General features: G+C 42.7%; 1 protein-coding gene across 1 annotated transcript in view; it reads left to right on the top strand.

The window, feature by feature from the left end:
• Positions 1-19,191, top strand: part of LOC133519226 (atrial natriuretic peptide-converting enzyme) — a 186,848-nt gene that overhangs the window by 93,199 nt on the left and 74,458 nt on the right. Inside the window, exon 7 of the mRNA XM_061853215.1 lies at positions 6,964-7,158. Within this exon, the coding sequence (XP_061709199.1) occupies positions 6,964-7,158 (195 nt within the window). The remainder of the gene's footprint in view (positions 1-6,963; positions 7,159-19,191) is intronic.

Here is a 19,191-nt window from a genome sequence, read left to right on the forward strand (position 1 = left end):
ATGGTCGGCTCTTTATCATTTGTCACCATACCTGTCACGTTCTAACAAGTATATAAGCTCGAAAGTGACGGGCATAGTGACAAGTGATAAAAATGGAACCATGCTGCCACCGATAGGGTTTCCTAATATCTTTTATCTACTAAGTTATCCTCATGTCCGCGAAATGAAAGCTAATCGGATAAGAATCTTGTTACTTTGAGGGCACACGAAGAGATTAAAAATCAACCGTAACAAGTAAACCCATGCTTACAATAGCTACAGCTTTGCTAAAACGTCTTATGTCAAATGGATAATTCATGCACATACGTCATTTTTGTAGTGTAATACTGCTGATATAGGAATCCCGATCCCCAGATCACTTATGTACTACACGGAGCGAATAACACAACTGGTTTTCACCACACATATGCACTTCCAAAGCATGAGGGTTGAACTGTTTATTTTAGTTTCGTCTATTTTTACAACCTGCTGGGGTATTATGGATATGGCTGTATCAAGGATGTCCTGTCCACGTGACTGATAAGTTTATTTACAGAGTTGCTTAATAATCGATTATAATATAATGTCTAAATTCTTTTCATTGATTGGGCAGCGTTTATATCAGGTGAGTAAAGATCTCCGACAAATTTCAATTTCGGGTAATATAACATAATGTGGTGTATGTACTGCATTGAGGCCCTGCAGCAGTCTCATGCTGATGAGTTTCGCACACCATACTTAAACAAGTAGTCCCTTTAACGTCCAGATACTGTCATTATCACACTATCACATATGCAAATACGACCACCAATATACTGCACTCATGAAAATAAATAGAAAGAGTTAATGGATGAATAACCTATATTTATGTTTATACGTACAATGATATCTTAGGAAACCACTAAGCGGTGCAGCTTGCAGTGTAATATTTTACAAGTAAAATTGCACGTGTGGTGATTACAACCTGACCAGTAATATATGATCACGCGCCATATTGCGGAATTTCATTGGAACTAAACTTTTCATACTTAACTGAACTGTCACCCTATACATACATACATACATGAGAATAACAGCGCCCTCTTGACAATGATCATATATTTCTGGTCGGGCTTTACAAGTCTTAGCAAACTTATAGTGGAGTCTTTGGGAGGTGGTCATGCCCCGACCGAACGAGTCAATATACGTTCGACCTTTATTTCAAAGGCCGATGTTTCGCCGTACCCGCTTGACTTGTGAAGCGAAAATGTCCCAAAGAGTAAACATGATTGTGGAAAACTTTATTTTAGTCTTCTTTATTTTATCATACTATGCTGTAATGGATAAGAAAAGAGTAGGTAAATAAATAGTTTTATAGTATGTAGGTAGGTTCAATGATAGAAACATTGTAGAATATTTCCATATGATGTTACTATTAGTTTTTTGAGAATATCTACCTCTGTCATTGCAAATGACTGTAGTTACAGGAGCAATAAATTAAACTGTAGACTGTACTCCTCAAACTGGCCAACATTTGTTCAGCAACTTTCGAATATAACTTATGTTTTGATTTTTATTACACTTTAAAGTTTATTCTAAGACGCATTGTATTACGAATTTTGTTATGTTTAAAGTGTGACAAGCAACGTCAAACACACTGATGACAAAGTACATTGAAAATAATATTCAATTAAGATTCAATTTGTATGAAATAGACAAAATCTAAAGATGTTATAATTTTTACAAGTTGATAATCAAAAGATATGTCGTTTGAGGAGTACGATATTAGGTTTAAATATTTGCTCGTGTTACAGGAAACCCCAGTATATATCTAGTAATTCCAAAGCAGAACCAGCGGATTCCAGATTTAAAGATTGTATAATAAAAAATTGGTCAAAATACCAGGGGCTAGCGGTATAGCTACTAGCTAGGTAAGTGACAATCGTTTCTAGAAAATGCCAAACGAAACCTGAATAACGTAAGTACCTACGGAAATGATCACGTCAGTTTTCGTTTCATCTGTCATCCCGTTACATTTTTATTTTTCTATTGGCATTTGTTGACATACGATTGTCACCTTGGCTAGGACACCAGGCGCCTATTTCATTACGCTGACAATGACACCTGGGTCATTATTTGATTTGGTGTAAATTGACAGGTTCACGGTAAAAATGAAAAAAATGTTTATTTCAGGTATTTGTTTGACTATAATCGAATGTTTAGGATGCAAGGATTTTGAAAAATGTTTTGGTCCCTTTCTGTAAAACTTATCTGCGAAGATATGGACCTCACAATGGTTATAGTGATGACATTTTATGTGCTTCGTGTGACGTTAATACATGGTAATGACAAATTAAATGGAAAACGGCGTTATTCATATTTTTTTATTTACTTCTTATAAGTATAAAACACGGTAAGGACCCAACTTCGTTTAGTGGCGAAAAACGCGAGAGACATGCGATTTACACCAAATCAAATAATGACTTGATTGATTGATTGATTTTATTTATTGGTAAAATCGTTGTTTTACAAGTCAGGATTACATTAAATATTTACATAATATGATTAAAATAAATAATAATAATAATAATAAACCCGCGGGGGCAGCTTGTGGCGAGCTGACGGTGAGTGGCGACACCGCGGACCCCTATTCCAGAGGGTCCTTTTATTTGGCCCTCGCCTCTGCGCTTGCCTTCACCGGCCGGCCAGAGTGGAGTCGCAAGAGCGGGACCTATGCTCCAGGTTGGAAGTGTAAAATGTCATAACGCCGGCGGCCTGCTGAACGGATTACCGGGATCTGGCTGCCGCAGACTCACCTCTCGACAACCTCACAGCCGCTCCAAAGTGTTGCCCTATTGTCGCACTGTGCGTGCGGCCGTTGTGGGGCCCACTCAATGAGTTGGCGAGTCACCACCTGTCTTAAACAATTCCGAGACTGATTGTCACGGCAGGTGTCCGTTAGTCTCCTCCCATAGCTCATTATCCAGTCCATCCAACTTTCAAATCAATAGCCTTATGACCTTAGATCCCATCGCAGCACAAAAGTGCTGCACTGCAATAGTCTTTGCACCTGGCGGGGACCATCTCCGGATGTATCATGTTGTGCGCTCGGGGATGGTATCCGCCACGTGTATCCCTTGCTTTTAGATTAATTTGTCTTAAAGGGCCTCTGCGCTGTTGGCTTCGGCCCCACGCATGCCTCCCAAAGGTCCGGGACCCCATGGTCCCGAGATATGGTAAGACAGACAAATAATAATAATAATTACAAATTATAACATTTACAACTAAACCTTATATGTATAATTAATCAAGTATTAAAGGTGACACTATTTTTTACGCGTTAGTTATGAACTCCACGAAGAAGCTCGTCAACGCTGTAGCATGCCTGTGCGATCAGCAGCGCTTTAAGTTTTAAGTTTGCTGTAAGTGACCGCCTGACACTGTCGACTTCTGTAGATTTTCGGATAAGTAAAGCGGGGCGTAGGCTAGCAAGAACTTGCATGCATTTTACGTTAGATTGCCGTGAAGTGGTGCAGAAGTAATTCTGATCATTCCAAGGACAGTGGGATCACTTCTCACGTGTAAGTAAACAGATAACTTCAGTAAAATTTGGAATGAATATGACAACCTTTTTTCAATATTACCGTGCTAATTTAAAACGTACACATACGACTTTTATATAACATACATCTTTTTAGATTACGAAGATAATAGGGATGATGTTATGCCAAATGAAGTAGATTATTTTATTAACTTATGTTTGATTTAGATAGGTACTTTCTCGTCTTTGGGTTGTTTTCGCTGGGCTTTTTCTTCAAGATTATTCTCACGATAGTTTTGACGAGTTATTCGCAATTGACATACGTCCCCACGACAATTACGAAAGAAAAACTACATTTTAGAAGATTTGGGGAAATACAACTAGGTTTCTGCATTCATATTTATTGATTTAATCTATATTGCACAAAACATGATAATGCAAATGGTGGACTTAGTGCCTTAAGGCATTCTCTACTAGTCAACCAGAGGGCTAAACCAGAAAGATTAAGTAGGCGCAAGGTCTTTTAAGGTAAATGAAATCGTAACGAAGACATTTAGTAAATAGGTATTTTTTAAAGAAAAGAAAAGAAAGAAAGAATAAGAAAATACATTTATTTATGACAAAACAAACACGGATGGCAAAAACATATTGACAATAGGTAGAATGTATAACATTTACATTAACAAAATGCCATAAAAGGGTCATAACTCAGCATCGCTGTTCTTCCGTTGTTTGTGTATTTGTATTATAGGTATTATGAAAAATATTGTCTCATAGCTTTCGTTGATACCTATACCTTATAGGTTGGTAGGTATTGAGATGTATTCAAAAGTTACTATTAAGCAGTGTTGGCCGAACGTTAATTAGAATTGACCATTAGCCATTACAAATTGAACCGTAAACTATAACCGTCCGTTAAGGTTTACTGTTCAATTTGTAATGGTTAATGTTATAATATAATGTTAATAATTAATCATGAAGCAGAACCTAAAAAAAGCAAGCGTACCTAGCAAAACGAGTATCAAGGCCGTATTACCACCGGAGACGTTTATCGTATCCGTATCAATGGGCACGTCACTATCGACATGCCCATTGTTTGGACCCTAACAGGTCAATTTGAACGTGCACTGACATCAAACCAACATCAAACCGATATTAGGATGATATTGGAATCATAATCAGTTAGCTGTAATTAGTGCAGTCGTCTCGCTCGCACTAATACTAATTGTGTGACGCACAATCCTAGAACTGAAGAAAATGATTGTTACTGTTTTTAAATTACGGCCGAAGAAAAAAAAACTACCTACAAAATTTTTCATTACACGAGTAGGTACCAAGGCCGCATTACCACCGGTGGCGCTCATTGGATTAGCGCGCCACTATCGACATGTTCGTTGCCAGCAGACAAATTGCCCTAGACAGGACTGGCCTAGAGCTGAAGGAAAGTTTTTAGTTGAAGAAATAATACGTTCTTGGTAAAAATATCATTTTTGTCACAAGCTGTTATCGCTCACTGTACTTTTCTTTCCACGGGCAACTAATACTCAACGAGATAATTCTAACTCCAAACACAATTAGTTTGCGTTGTTTTATCACAGAGTTCCCACAAGCACCTCCTCTCTCCCAGATCAGCTCTGCCTATGTCATCATAATATTGCATTGTCATCTGATTTACATATGTATGCAAAATTTCAGCTCAATCGGAAATGGGAAAGCAATAACATAGATACAATACTAACAGTGTAAGTTAAATAAAATCTTGTAAAATGATCTATAAAAGGTTTCATTACAGAAGTGCCAAGGCCGCATGATCTGCCTAACACACCACATCGGATTACCGCGTATACAGTATCGAATCGACATCACCTTTGCCCGTAGACTGATCAATCACCGGCCGGCGCATGGTTCTATAGTCGGAGAAAATTGCGTTGTTTATGTTCTTAAAAATTTAATGTAGCAGATGATAATATACCTACCCATAAAATTGTTGAGCACTTTAGAAGTCTGAAAAGTCGGGCTATTAAACATTGAGTTTATAAAAAATATCTTTTATTTGAAATAAAATAACACTTAAAAATAGATTTGATTGTCATGGTATTTGTTTTTTGAAAATATATTATGTCATTAGTGCTTAAAGATTATTTCGGGTATATGGGCGCCACGACTGCCTCGAATGAAGCGTAATCGAGAAGTCCAATTTTTCTACCAGTTTTTGAGCAACTGGGGTCGTAAATCCGCAATAACTCGGCGAACGTTGGCTTCCAAGTGGTCCAACGTCTGTGGTTTATCTGCGTAGACGCGTGACTTCACATAACCCCAAAGGAAGTAATCCAAACGTGTGAGATCACATGATCGTGTAAGCCATTCACAGGTCCATTACACGAAAATGGACTTGGCGCACGGTAATTGGCGAATTGGACCATGATTTTCAAAATTTGCACAATTTGCAAGCGTTGTTCTGAAGTAAGTCTTTTTATTGTAAAACGATAGAACGTACTGACTGCAAATATACCGCCAACGGTCGAATTGGCAATCACTAGAAACAGTGTTAACAATTTAAAAACCAAATTTGTATTAACACTTGATAAATATATGTAGTTCGAGTCATCCACGATGACGCGCAGATTTGTCAAATCTAACCATCCAATACAATGCCAATCGACCCTTGTGAAAGTGAATGGAAGTAAAATAGAACCTCAGTTGACTGTCACGTAGTGAACAGATTAAAAAAGGGAAATCGTTTTATAGTCAAGTGGACTACTGAGCAGGAAAGCGGATAATTGAAAACCAGTGCTTGCCGCATTATGCTGAGTGGGATACCGTCTTCTCTCTCCGTGTGTGCACGTCTACATTACAGGATTTATAGGGATATAACCGCGAACCACTTCGTTTGTTCGTCTATTTTCCTCTCTGTTATTGAGGGATTTCGTTTGTAACGCTTTGGGTACAGACCCTAAAAACGGTAACAGCCGGTCTCGTCGTGTAAAAAACACGAGTACCTAAATACTTAAGTAGATTACATACATGTTGCCTAAATCCTTAATAATAAGACGCGCTTAAAAAGGCACCTAGGGCCCCTTAATTACCGCATATCTGACAAATTTTTTGCTTAGGGACGGCCATTCTTACGCCGGAATGTCCGTGCCGAGTTTAGCCTGCCGCAGGCCCGGGGCTATTTAAATTAATTCTGCGTACATTTTTAGCTCCATTAAGGTTTCGTCGTACTAGTTTTTGGCACGGATTTATTTAGAAGAGATTTCCTTTTTGGGCATTAGGTTGGTATTTGGGGTGTCCTTTTTAAGTTTAAGTATTCTTAGAAATGCTGTAGATTTACAAATATTCCAAAAGTAGGTATTTTGATAGTATTAATACGTTCTAACTTGGGATCAATTTGTAAAATTAGTAAATTTAGTAAACGAGGCGTTCAAAAACCCCGTATATCTAACAAGATCTCTTCTTTCCAGTATGTGTCGCAAGTGGTGAACCGCAGCTCTGTGGTGACGTTCCCCGCGCCCACGGATCCACCGGGCTCCCGGAACCCGGCGCCCGGCGTGTGCCTCCCCGTCATCGTCAGCTTCTGCCAGCAACACCGCGTCTCCTACAACTTCACCGTCTTTCCTAACTACATCGGTCACTTTGGACAGAGGGACGCCCAGCAGGTAAATCATAAATGAAATATCTGGTGATGTTATAGGATTTCGGAATTGTGTGGAAATACAGGTAAAAAAGTCGTCCGTGCGGTAATGTATAAACAGAACTGATATAAATTTAAATATCACTGATTTGTGTACACAGAGACAATGATCGAGGTTACACTTTTTCAAGTTTTCGAGCTACTTATGTAACACAACGGCACATGTTATGTTAGGATGTAGAAAAATAAATTAAAACGAACGTTGTATACAACGTTCGTTGTTTAATTTATGCTTGAGGCAATTAAGATTTAGGGAGTATTCGACACGCACACAATACGACACAACCAAGCTTATGCTATCGTTCTCTTAATAAATTCGTTTCGTAGAATATTAAACAAAAGTCTCGCGCTTATCAAAAGCCCTCTTTGAAACAATTTTTACGCTTAATGAAAATCATCAATAACACTTACAGAATAAATATTCTACTCAAAAACAAGAATCTTATTAACCAATTAGCAATGTTTTCGTAAAATTTATCAAGAAATAAGGCTTTTGGAGTAATTAAACCTTGCTCGCCCTATTTCAATTAGTAACAAACTAGGCAGTTTTATTATGCTGACACTCTAAGTTTTTGTAAATAAAAAATTATTTACGCGTCTTTTACACAAGAACGAACAAAGTATTTCCGGCCTGTTTATAAAAAGATCTTTTTCTGTGATGTTGCTTGCTATTTTCTGTGATGTTGGGTCTCGATTATATGAGTAACAAGGGTTATGATAGGAAATTTGTCATGATGTTTAAAGTTTCTTTCCATTTGAATAATCTGACCAGCGCAGCGGTTGACCCTGCTTGACGGAGGTTGACATTTGAATAATTGTAGTACCGTTGTTGTTCTTAAACGTGAAAACAGTTGGTAGATAAACACGTCGGTGGTTGCGTTCAATACTCTTACAACCAAAGATCACGTAGCGGCATCAAGTTTCGGATACGCGGAGGCGCGCGTGCCGACGCGACTCTCTCGCGGCTTAGGCGCTCAATTAATTGTCTGTGGTCGATCAACGCTGTATGCTAAATGAGATGACTGGATAGGTTGGCACGCTCCAGATAATCTTGGAATTAATCTTTCGGCAACAAAACACGATCGTTCGAAGTGTTGTTATCAGGAAGATGTACCTCAATGCGGCCCTTAACGCTATTATTTACTATGTGGCACTAATGTCATTTTCCCTTAACGACATGTACGCGTCCTATCACCTATGTACTATAATTTGTGGCCCTTTCTACTTGGTCTGACTCAGAAGTGTTCCATTCCTTCGCTGCCATTGAACCCTTACCTTCAAAATTCAAAGGCGTAATATCTGTAAAATTACCGAAACACCAATGAGAAACAAAAACAACCGATGGACTCATTATCCCGGTGTTCGATGTTCAGGAACATTCTAAACACGGCCGATTGTCCTCTGACAAAGATTGATTCCCCTAATGATCGTTCGGTATTGTGACGGGGCCTTTAGAATACTGCTTATAATTGACAGGTGGGAAGGCGTAGGGCGGCTTTACAATTTTAATCGAATCATTACCTCGGCTTTTACTTGAACAGCTTGCTTTGTAAAATTATTTTCAGATTTTCCATGATTTCAAGCAGAATCTGGGCATTCATTGACGAAGGTGTTTTATAACTAAAAGTGACTCTGTGAGCTGTGGACCTTACCTTAAGATTCATAAGTGTAAAAAATGTAAAAACAAAAAAATACTTCTTTATACTCGCAATGGCCTTAAGTGCCATAGACGCTAGATGCACTTAAGACCTTTATGCCAATTTCCACCATTTTGATCATTTTCCAAAAAAACAAACGAGAGATAAATTATATTTAAGTACTGAACCTGCTTACTCAATTTCACGAGAATCGGTTGAGAATTGCGATCCAGACATACGAAAGCAGATTGCCCGCGTCAAAACGGAGAAGTTCGCTAACGTTTCGGTCAATTAATAAGAATATTTTTGCAAAGAGAATTTTCATCATATTACTTAGTCTCGCTCATTATTGTTCACCTCAGCAGCTCGAACAAGCCTACTTTCGTCACTCCAGGGAGTGAGACAAAGTATTAGCTTTTTAATTTAGTGAAGGCCATGAATACAGGAATATTTCTAGAAGCTTTCGTCATAATGATGATGCCTTTCATTCATGAATTTAAATAAATGTGGTTAACTTGATATTGTTTTTTTTTTTACCTTTTATATGTTCTCACTACTGAGCTGAAAAGTTGTATGTGTCACACGTGTCCACGAGAGCAAAATTATTTTACATCACGTGTTTTTGAGTCCCTCGCAAGAAAAACCAACCTTCCTCTCTTGTTTTATTTTATTTTATTTTATTTATTAGGAGAACAAACAGAGTAAAATGTACATAAGGTTCTATTAAAACTAACTTACACATAAAACATGCATTTTTCTCCACGAAAGTCCTCACCGAGATACACAGTCCAGTTCAGTTTACTTATTCTAATTATGATATGAATATCTATTTTCTATTGGCACAAACTATTGCATGTTGGTAAACAAAAACAAACAAGTTATAGCATCTTATGTGTGTTGTTGCACAAATAACTATTTTCTATGATCTTCTTGTCTTCTTTGTCACAAACCAAGTCTGCCACTGTCCAGTTACAACATAATGCAGGACGTCCGAAGGATCTGATATTTTAACTTTAAAATAAATTAAAGTGAAGGCACGTTGCATCGGCCATGATTAGTAATTGTCAAGTCGCATTTTCTTCAATCTAAGTAAAATGACAGAATTTAGTTTCAAATGGCGGATATCCGGTAGAATGACAGTATAGCAGCCCGCGGCGCTATATCAGCCGACGATAGCTCAATGGAGAAGGCACCGGGCTGTCGCCACCACTCCTACTGCCAAGACCGCGACCACGGCCCTCTACGTCGCCGCGTGAAGAGGAGCGAATACGATGCGCGAGGAGATAGCTAAATAAACTACTGTTTCGCACAAACTGACTTTTATTACACGCGATACAAAGGTATAAAAATACTCCTACAATCCCTACTACGCGATTGAACCGCTTCTGGTTCTCTTCCGGTTGGTTTCTTCTTGAGGCTTCTGGTTGCTGGATCACTCGACGACTGACTACGATTTCTCTCCGTTCCTTCCTCGCTTATATACGAATTTCGTAGAAAAGGAACACCCTTACGATAAGGAGATAAGACGCGTTTCGATTCGTTCTGAATCAAGCCCTCTGATTGGTCGGTTACTTGATTCGGCTTTGTTCGGGTTAAATCGTGTTATCTCGTTATCGTTTACATAACTATAATTCTCACAAATATCTAATTATTGACTTAAATATTGCATAACACGCTAACTCGGTTTCTAGGTCAGTGAAACAAAACAATAACACCTGTCCGACTTGCTTACTTCACGAATACAAAGCCTATTGTTCGTCCGCACTCGGAACAATAGCCCGTTTCTCGACGGTTTACGGCATGCTATTATCTAATAGCTAGGATTACGATAACATGACCTATATTAGGGTGTTAAGCAATTCACGCTCTACGATTATATGTAACATTCATTAGTCTAATTAAAGTAATTACTGCGATAATAACCTAAATATGTACGTCTCATAGTACAACTGAGCGTAATCGAATTCTGTACGGGAAATTGACTGACCAATCACGATCGAGATTTTCTGTCTCGCTGTTTTTTACCTTTCCTTGTCTTTATTTGCGTGTGATTGGCTATAATTATGAACCAATGAATAAGTTTTCTTTATTTTCTTATTCCTTCGTTCATCTCGCTCTTCGAATAAGGAATTGGGATTTAGGGTTTGCGTGACCTAAATATCGAATAATACCTGATATAACGAACGATTACATAATTCTTATGTCTAATAACAATCTAATTATATATTAGCCCTACCTAACGGATAAAATCTTTATTTCGAATACAGCCTTAATCGTATTTCAACTTAACTAATCTTAGCGTCATCTAAGTTTCTGGTCGCGTCGCTAACATTTTGTCCCCGCAGTCGAAGACTCCTGGTGCATGGGTTGCGACGCGATGACCGCCAGTCTGCAGCTCGGCCTGCGTAGCGTCCCGTGCCTCGTCCTGACGTCTGCGGAGCGGACCCGTCCATCGGGGCCTGGATAGACGACCTCGACGACTCCTTTGGGCCATACACTGCGAGGTCCATTGGGTTCAGCGATGATGACCACGTCTCCCGGCTGGATCTGTCGTCCTCCCTCGTCGGACGATTTACGTGGTGCTAACAGTGGGAAGTACTCTTTCGTCCAGCGCCGCCAGAAGTGATCTGCGAGCGCCTGTGCAGCCTTCCACTGCTTCTTGTCGTTCTCTTCGTAGACTCCGATCATAGGTAGGTTTGCGTTGTGCAATAGTAGAAAGTGTGCCGGTGTAAGACTTTCCTCGGATTGCGGGTCGACGTTAACGTGTGTGAGAGGTCTTCTATTAACGATATTCTCGATCTCTGCTAATAGTGTTTCGAAGACTTCTGTTCGCGGTGCTCTTGTATGGAATGTGTACGCCATTGCCGTCTTCACGGTACGCACCATGCGTTCCCAAGCTCCGCCTGCAGAGGGATTACCAGGCGGGATGAACTTCCATTCCATCCGATGATGTAGACCGTAAGCACGTAGCTGTGGTAGCCACTGCTTATATGCTTCTCGTAGCTCCGTTGATGCCGCCTTGAAGCATGTCGCGTTGTCGCTGTACATCGTGTGTGGCCATCCTCGTCGCGCAGCGAATCGTCGTAGGGCGAGTAGCGCGCTGTCCGTCGACAAACTATGCACGCTCTCCAGATGGATGGCTCTGGTGACTAGGCATGTGTATAAACAGACCCAGCGTTTTTCTCTTCGCCGGCCTATTGTCACGTACATGGGGCCTAGATAGTCTTGCGCAGTGTAGGTAAACGGTCGTTGATAAGCCTGTAGTCGCTCGGGGGGTAGGTCTCCGAAGGGCTGCGCTCGCGGTGAAGCTCGACGTAGCTTGCAAAGTGCGCAGTCTCTCGCTACAGCTTTCACTATCGGTCGTAGATGCAAAATCCAATAATCTTGACGTAACTGATTTATCACGGCTTCGTTGTGTATGTGCGCTGATCGTCTGTGGGCTCTCTGAATCAGCAATCGAGTGAATGAGTCTCTGCCGTCCAGTATTATCGGATGTAGTGACGTGTAGAGTACTGGAGCGTTGCCCAATCTCGTTTTCATACGTAGCACGCCGTCGTCGCATAACTCTGGTGCTAGCGTATATAGCTTCGATTTCCTGTCGATTTCGCGTCCGATGTGCAGAGTACGTATTTCGTCTGGAAAGCTTCTCCGTTGACTATTCTGTATCCACATATGCTCTGCTCGCTTAATGTGTTGCACTTGTAGCTGTAGTCCCCTATTCTTGGATTTCAGCTTATCGATGAAAAGTAGCACGTAGGCTGTAGAATTAATCAATCGATCGTAATTACTGAAGCGACGTATATCGGGTAATACGCTTGATGGCTCCATTTTCGATGTCGTAGTCGATAAAACGATTCCTGACTTGACTTTCAGCTTCCTTTCAGGAAGATCTTCGGTGCGGCTTACTGTAATATCTCGGCTCGGCCACTCCACCTCGGCTAGGTAGAGAAACTGCGGTCCTCTGTACCAATCATCCTGTATGTCGATCCTCCTTGTAGGCTTGCCTCGTGTAGCACGGTCTGCCGGATTAAGATCGGTCGGTACATATCTCCATGCTTGACGATTCGATTTCTCGGTGATCTCGGCTAATCGATGTGATACGAATGGCTTATAATTTCGTGCGTCGTCTTTGATCCATCCTAGTAGAACTCTTGAATCCGTCCAATAAATCACTTCATCGATGTCGTATCGTTGCTCGTTGCAGATTGTTTCTGCTAACCGTACTCCGATGACTGCCGCCGTTAGCTCCAATTTCGGTACGGATAGCACCTTCAGTGGACAAACTCTGCTTTTGCCCGCTGCTAAACTTACTCGAACCTCTTGCTCTGAGTTTTCTATGCGCCAATATGCTGCAGCGCAATATGCTTCCGTTGACGCGTCGGTGAAAATATGCAGAGTATATTTCGTAGCAGCTCTCGGTGTCTCGTACTGTCGCGGTATGCGTAGCGTAGCTACATGTTTCAGTGCATTCAGCCACTGAAAAAAGTCTTCAGCTTCTTGGTATGGTAGCGGTGCGTCCCAATCCGTTCCTTTTGACCAAACTCGCTGAAATATTATCTTCGCGCTTATCACGAATTGAGCGATAAGTCCCATCGGGTCGTAAATTGACATTATCGCGCTGAGTAACTCTCGTTTCGTCGGTGGTCGCTCGTGATTCTTTACTGCGTCCGGTACGCGCAGCATCTTCGTATTGTATCCTAGAGTATCGGTGCTAGGATCCCAAGTCATTCCTAGAACGGTCTGTTGCTTCTCGCCTAGATGCGTCGGTTCTTGTGCGTGAAGCTCTGGCTCGATGCTCGCTAACAGTCGCTCGCTGTTGCTCGCGTAGCCTCGTAGGTGAAAGTTTCCCTCGGCGTGAGAGTCTCGTACCTGCGATGACACTCTCAGTAGCTCGTCTTCAGTCTTGTAGGACGCCACATAATCATCCATGTAATGATTATTGTGTATATCGTAGACCGCCTCTGGATACTTGTCCTCGTTGTCGGTTGCGTTACGATTGCGCACTGAATGCGCGAGAAACGGTGACGATACGTTTCCGAAACAAACTCTGTTTAGTTTGTAGACTTGTGGCTCCATGTCTCTTCTCGTACCTCGCCACAAGAATAGCTGGCTCTGCTGGTCTTCGGCTCGAATCTGGATTTGCAGAAACATCTCCTGTATATCTGCTACTACTGCGAAGCTCCATTCGCGAAACCTCAGTAGTATACCCAGTAGGCTTTTTAGCAGGTCTGGTCCCGCTAAAATATAGTCGTTCAGACTATTTCCTTGACTTTTCGCGGCACAATCGAATACGGCTCTTCCTTTGCCTTTATTCAAATTAAAAACACTAAAGTGCGGCAAAAACCAAGTCTTATCGGTTTGCGGTGGTTCCATAATACGCTCGGCATATCCTTTTTTCAGCAACTTCTGAATCTGGGCTTCGTAGTCCTCTGCGAAGTCCTTGTCGCGACGCATTCTCGCTTCCAAGCTATGTAATCTTGAACGCGCCATAGCGTAGCTCGGTGGTAGCTTCACGTCGTCTGACGCCCATAGCTGGCCAACCTCGTAGCGATTTCCAACTTTTCTCACGGTTTTATTAAATATATCGATGGCTCGTTGATCGCTCGGACTCACGTTCTCCTTTTGCGTTACGCCTAACGCCTCGATCGACCAATGTTTCTTCACTTGCTCGTTGAGATCTTCATTCCCCATACGGCAGTGTAACACGGTTTGCTCGTTCGTACGAATGATGCGTGGCATTCTACCGAAAAACGCCCAACCTAGTGGTGTTTTCATAGCGCACGGCTCGTTCTCGCCGCCCTGCCTGATTTCCGTCGGTGTAATCAAGTGACTATAATCACCTCCGATTAACATCTGTGGTACGCCTGTTCCGACGTAGCATTCGTCGCCTAAGTCCGCCAGATGTTTATATTTGAGTAGTTGCTCCTTATTGAGCGACTGTGACCTGATTCCTAGGCCATCTACGGTCTTGACGGTAATCTCGTGTTCGGTACCTCCTTTCGCCGGTCTCACGGTGGCCTTAACAGTCTGTGTTATCGACGTGTGCTTGAGATTCCTTATTCCTCGAATACATAACGGCTCGTCTTGACCCACTGCACCTATCTCATCAGCAACATCTTGATCGATCATCGACAATGTCGATCCGTCGTCGATAAAAGCGAAAATATGCGCTGTTCCTTGCGGGCCTGTTACCGTTACAGGCAACACTTTCAACAACACGTTGTAGTTCGGGGTCGATGACACGTAGACTCGTGGTTCGTTGTCCTCTCGTGGCGTAACTTGCGTAGATTGCGGCTCTTGTGCCGCCGTCGGCTCGATCGATGCTGTAGTAACTCGCGCTACGGCCGCTCGTTGCGTAGCATGAGTCATCGCCATCGCGGTATTATCACGGAGCTCCTGCGTCGTCTCCGCGTGGAGCAGACGATGATGCACGTGCGGACAGCCTGCCACACCGCACCCTTTCGCCTTGCACTGTATTTTGAGGTGCTTCGCGTCCATGCACCTATAGCATATACGGTTGAGCTTTGCCCACTCCCATCTTGCGCCTATGCTTTGTGCGGCTAGCTTGCGACATTCCGGCGTTGAATGATTGCCGCCGCAATACAGGCACGTCGACTTCGATGTACTGGCTTGACGCGTCGCATACGTCACCTTCTGTGCTGTGGCGTATCGACCTCCGGGTGTGGTAGCGGGAATCGGATAACGCGGCGCGGATGTATTCGTACGAGTGCCGGTCGCGCGCGCGTTCGGTGCTGCTGACGGTACCTGCGCACGCCTCGGGGCTGCGCGGGCATGACAAAACGCCATTTCTTGTTCACTTTCCTCCATCAGAAAGTCAGCAAGTTGCAGGATCTCGGGTTCGTCGGTATCACGATGATTGCGTGCGTAGTCGCACCACCTGCTTCGAATATGGGGCGATAACCGGTCCGTTACTTCGCGAATCAGCAACGGGTTGTCGGCGTAGTGTCTCCGATCTATATCCATAATAGTGGACACTATGTTCATAATTTTGATTGCGAAGCTGTTGAGATCGTTCGCTGTAGGTCCCAACGCTGGCAGCTTGCGCAAATCTTCGATTGCTCTGTCTAGCAATACTTCGCTCCGACCAAACTGCTTTTTCAGTATTCGAATAATCATATCTGGACGAGTTGCGGTCGATAGGACGTGTGACACACATGTCTTCGCGTCCCCGCGTAGCGCCATACGCAGTCGAGCGACGTTCTCGTAGTCGGTAAACTTATATCTTCTCGACGTCTCGGTGTACGTGTTGTAGAAACTTCGCCACTCACTCACATCTCCGTAGAAGTGAGGTAGTTCGAAGATATCCTTCGGTGCCGGTCGAGCCGCCATTTGCATCTTCTCGAATAACTGCAACATAGACTCCGCTACGGTTCCTTCCTGAGTGAGCTGTGTACGCTCCGTGTGCGGCGTACGTGGCTCGATCGGTGGCGATAACGATCGCCGACGGTCCTCGCGGCTCGGTGAGCGACGTCGAATATGCCTCTCTTCCCGCGTGGAGCGCCTTGGAGTCTCGTAATCCGGTGGGGGCTCGTTGGCTAACCTCTTCTTGGACTTGACGGGCTCGGTTAGCGTCTTGTCCTGCGATTCGTCGATCCATGTCAGGATGCGCTGGTGTTGCGGTCCGATTTCGCTCCTATCGGATGCCGCGTCGGATTCACTGGCTTCTGCACGAATTTGCAGCTTCTGGGCTTCCAGCCTCTTCTTCACTAACTCGGCTTCTAACTGCAGCTCCTTCTTCTGAATCTCCGCTAGCCGCTCGCTCGCCTCCAGCTCGGCTTGCGAGAGTCTGGCCTCGATGACGGTACTCGCTTGTGAGCACACGGACTGCGCACGGGTGTGCCTACCCGGAGTGCTCGCCTCCTTTGGAGTATCCTTCGGTCGTTGCGATGTGGTAACGTCTTTAACCACTGTCTTCGAATGACGTAACGGGATCGGTGTAGGTCTCGCAAGACGTCGCAGGCGTTTGTTCAGGTCCCTTCGCCATAGCAACATCGTATCTTGCGAGGGAGACCTCGGTGGCCTCTGGTAGACGTCGTCGATCGATAATGTAGCCGCTGCGCCTAACGGTTCCGCGCTAGCAGCTCGATGGGTGACCGCTGCCGCGTCGGCCGACTCGCCAGGGGGGAGGGGAGGGCGCTCCGCGTCGGCGTCCTCAGTCCTCTCAGCGTGTTCGCGGGCAACCTCACGATGTTGGGCCGCCGCCGCGCCTTCTTCTAGGAAACGCTGCCTGTCTTCGTCGCTCTGTACCGACGTAGCCTTCTTGGTCCGAATTATCGGCATCTTGACGATGTGAAACGATGGGGTTCTTCACGCAGAGTAGAAGCTGATCTCGACGGTCTTGATGGGCTGACAGTTAATCCGGTTCGAAGGACCAGGAAAATATAGCAGCCCGCGGCGCTATATCAGCCGACGATAGCTCAATGGAGAAGGCACCGGGCTGTCGCCACCACTCCTACTGCCAAGACCGCGACCACGGCCCTCTACGTCGCCGCGTGAAGAGGAGCGAATACGATGCGCGAGGAGATAGCTAAATAAACTACTGTTTCGCACAAACTGACTTTTATTACACGCGATACAAAGGTATAAAAATACTCCTACAATCCCTACTACGCGATTGAACCGCTTCTGGTTCTCTTCCGGTTGGTTTCTTCTTGAGGCTTCTGGTTGCTGGATCACTCGACGACTGACTACGATTTCTCTCCGTTCCTTCCTCGCTTATATACGAATTTCGTAGAAAAGGAACACCCTTACGATAAGGAGATAAGACGCGTTTCGATTCGTTCTGAATCAAGCCCTCTGATTGGTCGGTTACTTGATTCGGCTTTGTTCGGGTTAAATCGTGTTATCTCGTTATCGTTTACATAACTATAATTCTCACAAATATCTAATTATTGACTTAAATATTGCATAACACGCTAACTCGGTTTCTAGGTCAGTGAAACAAAACAATAACACCTGTCCGACTTGCTTACTTCACGAATACAAAGCCTATTGTTCGTCCGCACTCGGAACAATAGCCCGTTTCTCGACGGTTTACGGCATGCTATTATCTAATAGCTAGGATTACGATAACATGACCTATATTAGGGTGTTAAGCAATTCACGCTCTACGATTATATGTAACATTCATTAGTCTAATTAAAGTAATTACTGCGATAATAACCTAAATATGTACGTCTCATAGTACAACTGAGCGTAATCGAATTCTGTACGGGAAATTGACTGACCAATCACGATCGAGATTTTCTGTCTCGCTGTTTTTTACCTTTCCTTGTCTTTATTTGCGTGTGATTGGCTATAATTATGAACCAATGAATAAGTTTTCTTTATTTTCTTATTCCTTCGTTCATCTCGCTCTTCGAATAAGGAATTGGGATTTAGGGTTTGCGTGACCTAAATATCGAATAATACCTGATATAACGAACGATTACATAATTCTTATGTCTAATAACAATCTAATTATATATTAGCCCTACCTAACGGATAAAATCTTTATTTCGAATACAGCCTTAATCGTATTTCAACTTAACTAATCTTAGCGTCATCTAAGTTTCTGGTCGCGTCGCTAACAGACAGAGTGTAACCTTGACGTACAATGTTGCTAGATGAAATAATATCCTAAACAATTTTTTTTTAACGTGACTACAAAGTTTGGTCGACATAGTGACCAGCGACTGCCTTTATTATGACAAGATTGATGTCGCGGCCGAAAGGGCCACGTCACCACCGAAGACGAAAAGAAAGTTACAGAAATAAGGAAAGGAGAAAGGAAGACTAGAGAAGAGAAGCAAATGTGGAGCAAAACAATAACGCTAATTACAGATTGTATTTTTGAATAGCTACTAATAAATAGTAGTCAACTCCTGCAGGGAGGAACACGCTCCTTTCCCAGTTGGGGCGACGGGAAAAACAATATTAGCTGATAGGTAAGTATTAAGGATACCCATTTCAGCGAAGGTAATTCGGATCGGAACGCAGTAAGAGAGCAATATTTTTCCATCTGTTGTTCTAGTTGCTCATAAAATGATATGTAAACGTATGTATTTAAAAATATTTTTTAAGAACTATTAACCTAATTGCATCTAACAAGGTCGTTTAGTAAAAACACGGTGACCGCAAACGACTTTATAATTTCCTGAATGTTATAGAAAACTTGTAACTTTTTTTCATAATTTGGTGACGCTCACTTTTTCTTGTATTTGATGATAAAAAAAGTATTTATGCATACGATAATAATGATTTATTCTGATGAAATGGTTGCAATTTAGCCATATTAATATTATGATGTAATATATGAATACAATCACTATTATATTCTTTTTCAATATATACACTTACCT

Source organism: Cydia pomonella, chromosome 6, assembly GCF_033807575.1.
Source record: "Cydia pomonella isolate Wapato2018A chromosome 6, ilCydPomo1, whole genome shotgun sequence".
NCBI classification, from domain to species: Eukaryota; Metazoa; Arthropoda; class Insecta; order Lepidoptera; family Tortricidae; genus Cydia; species Cydia pomonella.